General features: G+C 38.6%; 1 protein-coding gene across 10 annotated transcripts in view; it reads right to left on the reverse strand.

Annotated features, from left to right (window-relative positions):
• Positions 1-14,111, reverse strand: part of NFIB (nuclear factor I B) — a 188,810-nt gene extending 174,699 nt beyond the window's left edge. For 3 of the 10 annotated variants that reach the window (XM_048049800.2, XM_013193548.3, XM_048049806.2), the window contains exons 1-2: positions 13,760-14,106; positions 7,072-7,603 (exon numbers count right to left, since the gene is read on the reverse strand). In XM_048049800.2, the coding sequence (XP_047905757.1) occupies positions 7,072-7,603; positions 13,760-13,789 (562 nt within the window). In that variant the 5' untranslated portion in view covers positions 13,790-14,106. Of the gene's footprint in view, positions 1-7,071; positions 7,604-8,012; positions 8,155-13,759 lie in introns of those variants that run through there. The other 7 variants (XM_048049803.2, XM_048049798.2, XM_048049802.2 and 4 more) reach the window with 5 other exon arrangements.
• Positions 14,112-14,423: the final 312 nt, after the last annotated feature.

The raw sequence follows: 14,423 nt of genomic DNA on the forward strand, positions 1-14,423 counted from the left end.
ACATCTCATTTTATGTTTGTCAAACAAACTTGCTAATTGCACAAGCCTTCTTCCTTTGTCACATTCACTTAACATATGAAAAGTGTCTCCAGATAAGGGGTCTCTTCTCCACCCCAAAATCAAAGTTAGGTTCGTTCAGTTAGATTAGCCTTTTTTATTCTGAAATCATCCCACCTGAGTGATTAAAGCAAAACAACACATCACTGTGCAGTTAAGGCTGGAACATAACTGTTAAAGAATTTTCTTGGGTTATTGTGCCTGGCACTGCGGTATACTGCTCCAAGGACCAGAGCTTCGGCAGGGCCACCAGTCCTCAAGCTTTCTACACTACTCCTCTACTAACAGCAGGAGGAGGAGGACAAGAAAAAGCAGGGTAGATAGGAAAGCTAGAAAAAGATGTCAATTTGACAGCAACCTGGTGCAATAAGTTTTAAAATTCAACATCCAGTGGTATTAGTGTTTAATTACTTTATAAAGTTTTCAGTTACAACAAATCCAATATGCATGAAAAATAAGAAATTTAAAACATAAACCTCTGCTGTTATTTGAAGTATTTCCTTTATGAATTAGTGACCTTATTTACAGTTTAGAAGCTTTTTTTTTGTTCCCAGTATTCTTCTGTCTGAAATTACCGTGAAGCAAGAATTTTCTGTTTTCTTTTCTGTTCTTTACTTATTGCTTCTTGCTGTCTATCTAAATGTGATTCATAAATTAATGCTAACTTCTAAATTTTCAACTAGTTGCACGGAATTTATTTAACTGTAAGCTTCCTTTGTCTTAAACACAATTAATATCATTTAACCCTGTGAAAATGACCTCCCTGGTGTATCAAGTAAGAAAAAACAGAATAAACAAAAAGCAAAAGGCTCCTTCCTAAAGCATATATATTTCATTCCTGATAGCAATAGTAAATTAAATATTAAAATTTCCCATTTCTTTCTCATGAATTTGTCATATCACCCACAACACTGTTCTGAGGAAAATAAAAATTAAAAACAAAAAATAAATACATTTTGAATTCTTCATTTTTACTGTTTGACTGATGTGTGAGCTTTTCAAGTGTTTTATTTTCCTTTGTCTCCATACACAAAATATTCATAATCATCAATTGAAAAACATCCCCATGCCCATATACACATGAAAATAACGCCCATCTTTTAATGACAAATATCTTTTCTGTCTGTAATTTTCAGCACATTTGAGATACTTGACAAAGTTGTCATCCTACATTTTACATTAGAAAACTAGAAAAGAAGTCAAAAGGTGTCTTTTTAAATTGACACAAGCAGTGTTTTAAAATTATATTTTCTGTATGCCTGAATAAAAGGGAATTGCTCAAAGTAATCCAACATTTTTTAAGTGTTTATTGTTCCCTATCAGTTTCTTAAACTACAAAAAGCTCTTCTCATACAAGAACAAACAAAACATAAACTCCTACCTCTACTTCTGCACTGGCTCTCTGATTCCAAATTGAAATTTAATGCAAGGGATCAGCATGCCATTTCAGCATGTAAGTTATAGGCTTCAAGAGCATCTAGACACCTATAAGGTACAGGCAGTAATAATCTCTATTTCCTGTTGTTCCCAGTGCAACTAACAATTTGCCGTGTAAACTCCAGCAAATTACTTGTGCCTTGACATATCCTTCTACAAAACAGGTTAAATGTTCAATTGTATGTTCCCATATAAAGTATTCAGAAGGAGGCAAATCATTCAAGTTAATGGAAGTAGGAACAATCAGCAATGCAACAGAATGATTGATTCTTCTAGGCCCTCTTTTTTTTTAAAAATTTATTTATTTATTAATTGTGTGTGGAAGCATAAATGCACACAAGAAATGCAAACCCCTGTCCACAACTCTTCAGGATGTTGTGACATTTAGATGTATGAACATTATAGGAATTATACAAGGAGACTGTTTAAAAAATCATTTTGGGTACAATTTTACATGGCATTCTTTATACTTACAGCAAACTAACAGAAAAAAATACATTATTTACCATTGTGAAAAAGTATTATCACCATGTTACTCTATCCTCAGTTTTCTATGCTTACTGTATGTAAATTGAAGTGTGATATAAGAACGACTACACAGACATATTCAAAAATTTGAGTTCCCTTTAAAAATAAACTCACAAAACTCAAAAAGTTTGACAACAGGATCAAGGCATTGACCCACCAGGAGTCTGCTTGCCTATTCCTACACTTCAGATACATTGCTCTTTACAAGCAGATGCAGTTCCTTCTGGACAGAGGACACACTGTCCAACACAAGACTGCGCGCACGCCTCGCTAGCACCGCCAAAGCAAGAAGGCAGTATCCCTGCTCACTAAGGGATTGCTGATTCCTCAGCGTTTAGCTGGGCTGGAAGCAGTTTTGGATCCATGCAGGTGCAGCCTGGGAATGCCTGCACTCGGGCTGAGACGATCTGTAGAGGTGCTGGCCAAAGGATTGTGACGGCGTGCATGACAAACCTGGCACAGCCCGCGTTGGCTGCTCGATGCGGCAGCCGGCTGCAGCCATGTGGTGCATGCTCCCTGCCAGCACACAGCCGGCCCTCTCTCTCCTGGGATCTGCATGCTTCCCAGTGGCCCAACAGATGAATCCTCGCAGGAGAAGTTCTCCCCTACCTCGCCTGTGGGGAGCCAGCCCGCTCCCTGCCTCTCCCCTTCTTTCTTTTCCCTCCTATCCTTCCTTTTTCCCTTTTTTCCCGTGACCTCCGGAGAGATAGGACACAGTCTGGTGAGCCGGGGGCTCACGTAGGCCAGGCTTCCTTCTGTGCAGCCCTTTGGGTAGGGCTGCTAATCCTTCTTATTAATTAACGAGATAATAGCAGTTAACCGGAAAGCAATATTAATGCTAACTATCTAGGAAACTTCCAGCAGAAATGATTTAGCCTTTTTGCAGAGTTCCTGGTAGCAGAAATCCTGCAGCTGGAACTGTAACTATGTCTTGATGTTTTAAGAACTTTAAAAAATCAGGAGAGCCTCAGTAGTACCAGACGAAGGACATCTGCATCTATTTTCTGCTCTCCTTCTTGGATAGTTTAAAAGATCCTCCCCTCAACTTCAGATTTTATTAAGAGCTGGGGATGCAGGCTCCCCCAGTTATATCAGTCTTGCAAAAGGACAAAGGAGAGTGTAAACAGCAACATGACTGATCTGAGAAATGTACTCTGAGAGGCGCACACATTTGAAAGACTTAAAAATATTTACCATTTACATTTACAATTTCTTCAGTTCTTTAAGCTCCCAAAATATTTCTCAAGGTCTATTGTGCTTCATTCACTATCTTCTAAAATATCTAACATCAACTTTGAATTTTATTTATGCTGTAAGGAAGAAAAACAGCAGAGACAACATGAGGATTAGGAATTCTGCAGATAAGATACGTTGTGATGAGATATTTTATGTTTTAGAAAAAGAGCAATGGATTTTTTTTTATTTATTGTTTTAATCAGCCATTGTAAGACTAAGCAAAACATCTATCAGAAGAAGGGATTTATATTATCTGGGTTCTGTTGCAGCAAACAAGTACCGCAGCTTTCATTCACTGATTGTCAAAAACTTTCCAATGTGCCCACTGCAATGCGGATGCCAACCAACGAATCAAAGGCATTCAGCAACTAGACAAAGAGGGTCTGATGCCAACCTCGGTGCCACTGGCAACCATTATTGGCATCAAGCACATTGTCTGCCTTTTTTTTTTCTCCCCTCCTGGCACTTGACAAACAAAATGGCGGTTCTTGTAGCAACGGGAACACAGCCTAAGCGCTGCACTGATTGAGTCAAATACCATCAAATGATTTTATGGACTCAGATGCATTTCATATCAAATGATAGAAAAACAAACAAACAAAAATGTCTCTGATGCTAGCTAGAAAAAAAAGGGGGGGGGGGAGGGGGCATTTTTGTCATTAGAAACAACATTTGTGGCATTTTCAAGGTTTGGGCTTTTAAAAAACTCAGTGAGGGGGGAGGGTGGACTTGATACACAAAACAGGCAGAGCCCTGTAGAAATGTATTATGATTTAAAATTATTTTGAGTCTAAACATTGATCACTGTGTGCCTCCCATTTTGTTCCTCCATTTCAGTCAAAGGCACTGCAACCTATGTCAAGCCTCTTTTTTTTGAAAAAAATGTTCCTAAAGTGCAAGAGGGTAGTAGAAAGGGAATAGGGAGAAAAAGATGTTGAATTCTGAGGGAGGTGAGCGAAAAGCAGAACCAGGTGAAGTTGGTCAATGACAGAACTTGATAGGTCAGTCTTTATTTCATCCTTCAAGGCAGATGTGGAAGTAGAAGCTCTTTTTATTAGGAACTGAAAGGATTATTGACACTTCTAGATCTGGAAATTGTCAATATATTGTAACATTACTCTGCACTGCAATGCGGATGCCAACCAACAAATCACAGGCATCCTAGGCTAAACAAAGAAGGTCTGATGCCAATCCTGGTGCCACTGGCAACCATCACTGGCACTCAAACCATCCTTCCTCCTCCTTTTTCCCCTAATCTTCTTTTTTAAAGCAACAAAAAACATACTATTTGGCCCCTTTATTCATTTTGTGCACTAATTCCTTCTTCATATTTCATTCAGTAACTTAATTGTTTCTATTTCTCTACTTAGTTTTTATACGATACTATTAGGCGGGTTTTGTATTCCAAAACAGAAATAAAAAGCAAAACAGCATGTGTAAAAGGCAGTATTTTGGTTGACTACATGCTTATCTTTTGCAAAGCCTGGTGCTCTTAATCAAGTGCACTGCAAAGTGCCACAATTAACCTGCTTTCACTGAGGACAGAGAGTCAACTTTTGACAAAACGGGATAAAAATACAAAGATAACTTAATATGACTTCTTCAAGAAGAGAGCCAACAGATGTTAACAGAAGATTAACTGTAAAGCAGCAAGAGAGATACAAAATACTTGCGGTTCACAATAAACAAAAGGGTCTACTAAGGGTGGCTTGGTACAAAGAAATTAGCCAGCTTCATCTTCCCATATATTCCTGAAGTAGCTTCTTGTAACTTTGGAAGTTATAATATCACAGCATGCTTATCTTACTCATTTCCGTTTAGACAAATATTTTGAATAATCTCATATTCTCAATCCATTTAAAACAGTAAAATCACCTATGCCCTTCAATTTCTTGCCCCATTTCAAGTTACTGGCTTCCAACAACTTAAAATCAAGAGTGTGAGTACCCTGACCACAGCTTCTTCGGTTCAAGAGTTACATAAGCTATTTTGCCTCTCTTTGTAATTTTGACTTTTACAGATAGGTATATCCATTAGAATTAATCAGTAAGCTATGTCTTGCAATATTTGCATTCAAACTAGTGTTCTATTTTTTTTTCATCAAGGAAATTTGAAATTAAAAATATTTTGTAATTAAGATATTTTGTTTAATGCTATCATAGAAAACTTATTTTCTATGCTTTTGAGGATCAGATTTACCACACTGTGCAACTACTTAAAGTTGCTGCAAAATTTCTAAGTACATTGTCTACTGCTGTGGAGAGAAAATATATAAAATACAAACAAGATTAAAAAAAAAAAAAAAGGCATTTTTTCTTGAGGAATAAATAATAAAATTGAATACTATTTATACGTTCACAAGAACACAGTGCACCATTTACATGTCTGAATTTCTAACAGAAAAATTCATTGAAAATAAAAAGGTTGTCTTGTGTATCTGTTCTTTAAAACAATGAGTACACATTGAAAGGACGTGCGATTTCACTTTTTTGTTACTAATAAAATCCATTCAGTTTATTTTTCGGTTAGATCCGGAGTTACGTATCGGGCATCAGATAACAGCCTGCCATCTGCCCTTCTGCAGGCCATTTCTGCCTACTACCAGGCCAAGTTGTAAAATGGCCCACCATCTGCAGCCGTTCAAACTTTCCCTAGTTTAGATCTGCGGCTAAAAAAGAAATGTTTTATTGCTGCTTATCAGCCAGCAATACAAAGATGGCTAGAGGATGATATAATCAGCAGAAAGAACCCAAACGATGCACGCAGAGAAAATGTTTTTCAGAAAGCTTAGGATCAGAGGAAAATCTTTATCTACTTACAGCCATTTACGATTTTGGGGGACCTGCATATGAATATTGTTATGTGAATATGGAAAATGAGTAGCATTTTTTCCCTGAGATATGATTACCAGAAGCACTGTTTGTATTTTAGTTCCATAAAACTAAGTTAAAGGAGCTTTTCTGTGATTTTTCATATTTTAATTATCTGCCAAATAAAATTAATTATACTCGTGTGATTATGAAAATATACTTTTTATGGAAAATTCTCTATAAATATTACAAGCTGTATCTTTGTTTTTCAAAACTCAGATAGGAAACATGAGCTAATGATATAAAATATGAATAAAACGTAAAGTAGTGTATGCTGTAATTCTGACTACTAAGTATTTACTAAGCTGCATTCCTGTGTTAAATTTTTTTCATATTTTATTTAATAGTCATGAGAAATTCTATAATTGCTTTTAGAGTTAAAATAGAATCATCAACTTAAAGATGAATTTTTGGTTATTTGTAAAAGAAAACGCAAGAATAAATATTTATATTATTTATTGTGACTGTGCAATTGCACATACCTGCATTTGTTACTAACAATACTGGTGGGTTGTGGACACACAAAAACTTTAAAGAGAAGAAGAATGTTTTCTGAAGTCATTACTAGAAAAAATACACAATATTGTGCCCCTTTTTCACAAATATATATATATATAATATAAATAAAAAATTAAAAAATAAAAAAAAAATTAAAAAGGCAGCTTCAGAGGAACTAAAGTACTACTCTGGTATGTCCTACTCTCTCCTGAAAGAGAACAAGAGACATATGTCAAACATACGTGTCACTTGCACAGGTCTGTAGGAGTATGTGTGTATGTGTGTATATATGTATACATGCTGATTTACATAAGGATATGTACCCACATTACGTATAGAGACCGCAGAATAATGTTTCACTGGAAGCGAGCCCATAAGGGAAACAGGGCTACTCAGAATCAGAGTTTGACATACTAACATAGAAACACAACAATCTGCTTCCTACCTTGCTCCTGCACGTAGTATGCCAAAAACAAATCAAGCTCCTTGACTGATACTGTTATGTGGTGTGGCTGGACACAAAGTGCTGGATTTGTGCAATGTGGGGATTTCATGAGCCGCTCTCCATCCGTACTTTCCAAGGGGATGCCTTTGAACAGGATCACCATGACTAGATCCAGACGCCAGACTTTGTCAGCCTGTCTCAGGCAGTCGATTCTCCTAATCTTACCCTTCTGGTCAGGATTGGACAATACACAGCATGGGTGCTTCTTCCCAGTCACCGTGAGCACAAAATCCTCCCGGAACTCTTGGCGAATATCTTTGCGCAGCTTGGCGAGGAGCCTGGATGCCCACTTCTGTTTAATTTCGGGCTTTTCACTAAGTAGCTCATCCTTGACTGCTCTTTCCTCATCCTTTGACATTCGTTTCTCATGTTTTTTGAAGTACTTGCGTTTTCGAGCCTGGAGGTTGAACCAAGTGTAGGCAATTGCACGGACATGTGGAAGAAGTGCCTCAATGAACGGGTGAAATTCATCCTGTGAAAAGAAGTGGAGGGAAAAAAAACAAAAGAGAGGAAGAAAACTCAAAGTCAGTAAGCTCTCATAATCAAAGCATCATCAAGAAAGATTTCTGAAAATCTTAAAGTGAAATCCAAGACGAAGAGAATAAACACTCAATAGTTAGTTAAAATTGTTGCAAAATTCTGCATAATACGTTTTACGCATTTATTATCGCTATCAGGCAACAGACAAAAGTACACAGAGAATCACATTTTCTCTATATTTCACTCTTTAAAAGAACCCTTTGAAGATTTTATTCTGTATGCCTCCCCTCACTTCATCCCACAATGCTATAAAGACTACATCATTTAAAAGAGATGCTATCGAGATGTTTTGTTTCTAACGTTTAAATATCTGAGTGAAGGGCTAACAACAAGAAAAGTACCATTGTGCAAAGAGGACACTATACGGTTTTAAAAAATCTGAGCAGAAATGTTCAGAACGCTGAGGAGAATGCCACAGTTCATTTCTCTTCTCTGTGGCACAGAAACACAAAGCATATACATGCTCAGTGTAATGCCACACAGTTCCCGCTTTTGGAGCATGCTCTCAGCAAGAGACTGCTGGTGGCACAAAGAGCATGCGCCATTAAACTTGATCCATTTTCTTATCAAACGTCCAACATTCCAGCACTGAAACAGCACCATTCCAGTGGTGGTAACTAGAGAAACCAGTATACAGTAAGGGAAAGTGGGGAAAAGACACAGCATGTCGTACACAAATCCTGAACAGAAGCTTCTGTACTTTCAGCTCTTCGGGCTTCCCTCCCACCACCCCCAAACTCTGTAAAATAAAAGTTTACGAAGTTGAGAACAAAAATTACATTAATTTTCTTCTGGCAGCTCTACTATGGGTTTTGAAGCCCCACAGAGTCAGTTAATTTGTTAACTGATCACATGAGTGTGGCAATTATTCTAAACCCCTTAAAAATCAATCTGAGGTGTACAATGAAAAATGGCAACTTGGCACAAACTTTGCATTCTTTGTGTTCCTGCATGCTGTGGCAGAGTGACATTACGAGTGCACCGCTGGTCAAATACTGCTTTTGTGATACCCATGCAATTTATTTACAGTTCCAAAATATCCCTTTCTATCATCTGGCTGCACCTGAAAGTTCTTATCTTCTGCCTAGCAGCAATGTATATTGCATTAAGGAGGTAATGCTTAGTTGTCGTCTACATGCACATCCTATAGCAATTAAATTAATTTGTTTTGTCTGCTTAAAGTACCATCCTACACATCCATGTTAATATCTAAATAGGCCTTTCCCAAAAACTAATGCCTCTTCTGTGAACAAATCCGCTGTTTAAAACAGCGCGATCTGCTTATCAAACATTACTGTATTTTGGTTTGCAAGGGAGACCTTAGGGGAGATATCTCTCTTTCTGTGTGTAGGCATATGTAGTTTTAAATACCATGCAGATTGTTCATCATACTGCCTGGCACGGTGCAATCAAACTAAAAGTGAACCTTTTTTATACAATTATATTCAAGAATACAATTAACAAACTAATATTTTAGCTATGTTGCTAGACAGGGAATGAATTATGTTTAATCAGTAGGTTGATTAACTCCATTAGGGAAAAAATGATGAAAGTATAACTAATGGTCTCAATTATAGAGAGTTCAGACTGCCATTGTAGAAGCTTCAGGCCAAGAATTTAGTATTTAAATCTTCAAATTTCAAACAAACTTTAAAATTTCCTGAATGGTAAAAACCTACTGGAGCTGGTTACCTCTCTTCCCTCACCACCCTCAAATCAAACAGAAAACAACACAAAAGTTGCAAGCCGTTTCCCTATGCCCATGTTACCTTCACAGAGAAAAAAATAATAATAATAAAAAAAAAGGGGGGGAGAGAGAATATTAGAAGATAATTCAGCACATAAACAATTGCACTACAGTACGATGTTTGACAAAGTCACAAAGGCAATAATTAAACTGACTAGTAGTTTCCAGCAGAGATTTGAACAATTCTAATACTATACTGGCACATGAAACTAGGCCATAGAAAGAGTTAAACCACAATCTGTTCTTTGTGTGGGAAGGCAATACTGCTTTGAGTAACCACAGCCCATGATAAGACTTCCCTATCTTCATACGCTTTCCAATGCCATGCTTTTTTCCCCCTCAATTCTAACTACTAGAGAAAGTTTATTTTTTCACCCGTGAAAGTCATCTTAATCAGAGCATGTTAATAAAATTTTAACTAAGCATAAGGAGGAAGGTTTTTCAGTGTAAAATCCTTACAATTAATTTTAGACTGAGCAAAACAGAATTCCTTCACATCTTGAAAATTCTAATATCTGTGATTAAATGTGAGGCAAGGAAAAAGACAGAGGGATTAAGAGCTTTGAGAGAATTTTTTTTTTGCCCAAGTACAATAATTTACCCTATGTCTAAAACAGACTCCAACATTTATAACTTTAAATGGCAATATAATTAACATGGAAATTCTACACTACTAAAAAACTGCAGATCTAGTTTTCTTTTTTAAGATGGACATGGCAAACTCTTCCAGAATGGCTTCACCTTCAGGTGCTGCACATTGTGTTACCAATAATAACCAATAGCATTTCATATCTATGAAAATTTTATATAGACAAATTACTGTTTTTAAATTTCAGTATCCAGTGGATGAATAGTGGTTGAATGTTTTCCTCTTCAAAGAGAGAAAGAAAGAAAGAAAGAAAGAAAGAAAGAAAGAAAGAAAGAAAGAAAGAAAGAAAGAAAGAAAGAAAGAAAGAAAGAAAGAAAGAAAGAAAGAAAGAAAGAAAGAAAGAAAGAAAGAAAGAAAGAAAGAAAGAAAGAAAGAAAGAAAAAAAAAAAAGGGAAGGAAACCTTTTTAAGACTGTATTCAGGCTTTTCTTTCAGGATATCATTAAGTCCTAAAGCTATAAATATATGTGAAAGAGTGTGAAGGAGAAAGACAGCAAAGAACATCCTGTTCTAAAGCAATATTATCAGATATCTGTGAGAGATTCATTGTGCATCTGGAGTCCTTTCAAATGAAACATTACTTGACAAGAAGAAGTGCCCATAAAAATGATCCTAAATGGATATTTGCAATTAATCACACACATTCTCCACTAAACCTCCTAAAAAGCTATCTACAGAATTTGATTTTTCCCTTTAATATTCATACAGCAATATTGAAAAATGATTTTTATGTGGCACTTACCCATGTGCCATAGTTGCTCTTGCAATAGAGTGATTTATGGAGGAAAGATTTTCAAACGTCATATCAAATGGCTCAGGTGAACCATTCTGCACTGACAATTTAAATTAAAATGGAAGTTATTATAGGATAACTATGTAGTTTGTAAATAAAGTAAAAAATACCAGTAGTCTAATTGTATTATAATGATGATAGATAGGCCAGCTTTTCTTTTTGGAATAGGTAAAGGGGAAATGCAGTGCCACTCTCATATTTTCTGCTCTTATAAACTTTATATCAATTCATCTAAGTTTGAGCCTAGGATCATACAACAAGTATACAAGGCAGAAGTCTAGAAATTTTACAGCAAAAACTTCATGCACTCAATTTCCCCATGTGGATTTTCCTTTTGCATAATGAAATAACATATTATAAAGCGAAAAGAAAAAGGCTACATATTCTGAGTTTCCTGGACCACCATAACATAAAAATAAACGTGGTAAAAATATCACAAGAGTCTAAGCACTTAAAGGCATGTGGTAACTGCATCCTATCATGCCTCAGCAAGAGAGATAAATGTAGTTAATACTCATTCCCAAACAGGGGGAAAGAGACGTGGGGGACAGAGAAAAAGACCCTCATGCCCCCACCCTCCAATTAAAGTGCTTCTGCCAAGTATTCATTCTTCCTTGAAGTTATTTTACATCCACCAAACTTTTATTGAAACAGTGATGGGTAACATTTGAATTGCCAAGTGCTGTCTTAAAACTGCACTTTTGAATTTTTGACTTGTTTCTGAAAGGTGCTTCAGTGTTCTATCGGCACAAACGGAACTGGCGCTTGTGCACTAGCTTGGTCCAAACAGGTGTTCTGTGTTTAGAACTTTTACCAAAATATTTTCTACTGAGCATACCCTATCACAGTCAACATGCATCTGTGTAGTGCCTTAGAGAGGCAGAAAACAATAGAGAGAACAAATTTGGCAGTACTGTTTTAACTCAGTTCTAAGCCAAAATAAGATTCATCAGTTTTATGCTTTAAATAAATTAATAGTGGAAAGCATACATTCTCATTTCCAACGTAATCTGAATTTTTAATTTGGGGAGAGGAAAGACGATTTCAAAACCACTCCTATCATTCGAAACAGATAGAGAAAAAAATCCAAATTAAAATCAAACTGCTGCAATTCTGTTCCATACATGTGCCTCTAAGTGTGAACTGCTCCTACATAGCAGATGATATAGCAGGATTACAAAATGTAAGATAGAAGTTATTAACACGAAAGCCAGGAATCGCTCTCTTGTACCTGTGACTGCAGCAGTATAACGTTATGTTTTTGTATGCACCTAGGTATGGTATTTTAACATAGATTTGTGAAAAGTGAGGAAATCTATTGTATATGAGTCCAAAAGGCAAAGATATGGGAAAAAATGTCATCAGAGCAGAAAACAACAAAATGAACTGCCCGCCGTGCTAGTGGTGGTAGTGAAAACGTGCGTGTTTTCTGTGTTAAGTTGTACTGTAAGGAATATAACCTAGGACAGAGGTCTCATTGCCTGTCAGTAATTTCACAGGACGGACAGGCCACACAGAATTGATTTTTGCTAATTGAAGGTAAGCAATTATTTCTCTGTGTACCCGCAAGCGTACGTGTATCTGCTAGACAAAATGCTTGCCACATGCAGTAATTTTTCTTTTGAGGAAGAAATATTTCTACAGCAAACTTTTCCAGCTTTGCTCCGCTCACGCTCAGGTTTACTTGCTGAAAATATCCATATCTAAGTCAATCACACTTAGATGCCAAACAAAATATAAACAATAAAAAATGTGTCAGCCAAAAAGCTACAGGACTGCATCCAATCACTGAATAAGCCTTATCGTTGTTTCCATCTTCATTCACAATTTATGAATACTTCAGTCCTTTTGAATTACAATGCTTTCTAATTGTCGAATAACTTAAATCGCATTTATTTATTCGCCGTGCAGCTATAAGCGCGTCGCTGCCCGCTTAATTACCGTACAGCGCGAGACGCCACTTTCGCACGTTTTCGCCTTCTTTAGCTATTTGTTGCGCCAATGTGGAAGCAAGCCGCTATCGCTTAATCAGTTTACATCACATCCTCCTAAGACAGACTTTCACAAAAGCTTCTCAAAACTATCCTCTGCCTTCTGCCCACGGCGTTTCACCCCCCCCCCCCCCCCCCCTCCATCTCCCGGCCGGGCGCCCCCTCCCCAGCGCAGCCCCGGCGGCGACCTCCCCTCGGCGGTCGCGGCCGGGCACCTCGCGGCCCCCAGACCCCAAACCCGCTCGGGGGGACCCCGGCCGGGACCCGCGGCGCCCCGTCCCGCTGCCCCCGCTGCCTGCCGGCGGCCAGCCCCGCGGTGAGCCCCGCGGTGAGCCCCGCGCTCCGCCGCGGATGCTGCGCGCCCGGGAGGCAGCCGCGTCCCCCTCGCCCCCGCCGCTGGCAGGCTGCGCGCCGCTAATTAAGCCTAAGACGGGATCACTTCGCGCCAAGAGCGCGCTCACTGCCTTTTTTTTTTTTTTTTTTTTCGGTCAAAAACAGCACTTTTCCTTTTAAAGGCTTTCGTTAGGTTCCGCGTACGCCGGCGGGCTGAAAAGACCGCGGAGCGTTTGATTCCAATCAAATCAATACTTCTCGAACCTGCTTTTTAGCGTAATTACTCTCATTTCCATTCTGTTAACCTTTGACTCCTTATGCACTAGCAATTAACAGCATTTGTCTCCGAGTGACACTTTGAATGGATCTCCCCAAAACAATGGCCTGGTACAGTTGATCCTCCAGTATTCCCCTCCTGCGAGAGGAGTTTGGATCTGACAAGCAGTTACAACTGCGCGTTAACCCGTTACCACTACTAGCAATGACTCATTAACAACTCACACAAATATAAAAAAGCACGTGAAAATAAGTAAATAAACGAATAAATAAATGAAATGAAACAAAATGTGTCTATACCTGAGTGAGACAGATTGGAGAATACATCATGACTTCGCTTTGAGACCACGCTGCCCGGAGAGCCCCTAAGAAAAAGCCTCAAAAAAGGAATAATTTCATCTATTCATTTTACAGTCATCTGAGACTCAAGGAAGATGAAATCAATCAGGACGGGGCTCTGCCCTGGATCACAACTTCACAACAAACCCCGTTCCTCCTTAAATAGCCAAAGATTCAAGTTCACTCCGTGTGCTAGATTTCCCGGGGTGAAATCCAATCTACACTTTTAACCCTCTTGTTGTCGGCGGCGCAGGAGTCTTGGTTTTGCTGCTGCTGCTGCTGCTGCTGCTGGTTGTTTTGCAGATGAGGGGGGAAGGACTCGAGCGGGGGGGGGGTGGGGGGTGGGCGGGAGGATTTTTTTTGTTTGGCTTTTTTTTTCTTTTATTTATTTTTTTTTTTTAAGAAGTTGGTGGTGGGTTATGGTGGGTTATTATGGCACTGTCACCACGCTCTCGAAAGTTCAAGGTTACAGCCCGGAGCGGCGCAGGAAAATCCCGGAGCGATGGCAGGCGAAACTTTGCACGGCAGCGACCATGTGTGCGGGAGCGAGCCGGAGCGAGCGTGTGCGTCCCCCAAGGGCGGAAAAGCTCCGCAGCGCGCAATCTCCGGGCTCCTCTCGCGGCTG

The sequence above is a fragment of the Anser cygnoides genome, chromosome Z (genome assembly GCF_040182565.1).
Source record: "Anser cygnoides isolate HZ-2024a breed goose chromosome Z, Taihu_goose_T2T_genome, whole genome shotgun sequence".
In the NCBI taxonomy this organism is placed as follows: Eukaryota; Metazoa; Chordata; class Aves; order Anseriformes; family Anatidae; genus Anser; species Anser cygnoides.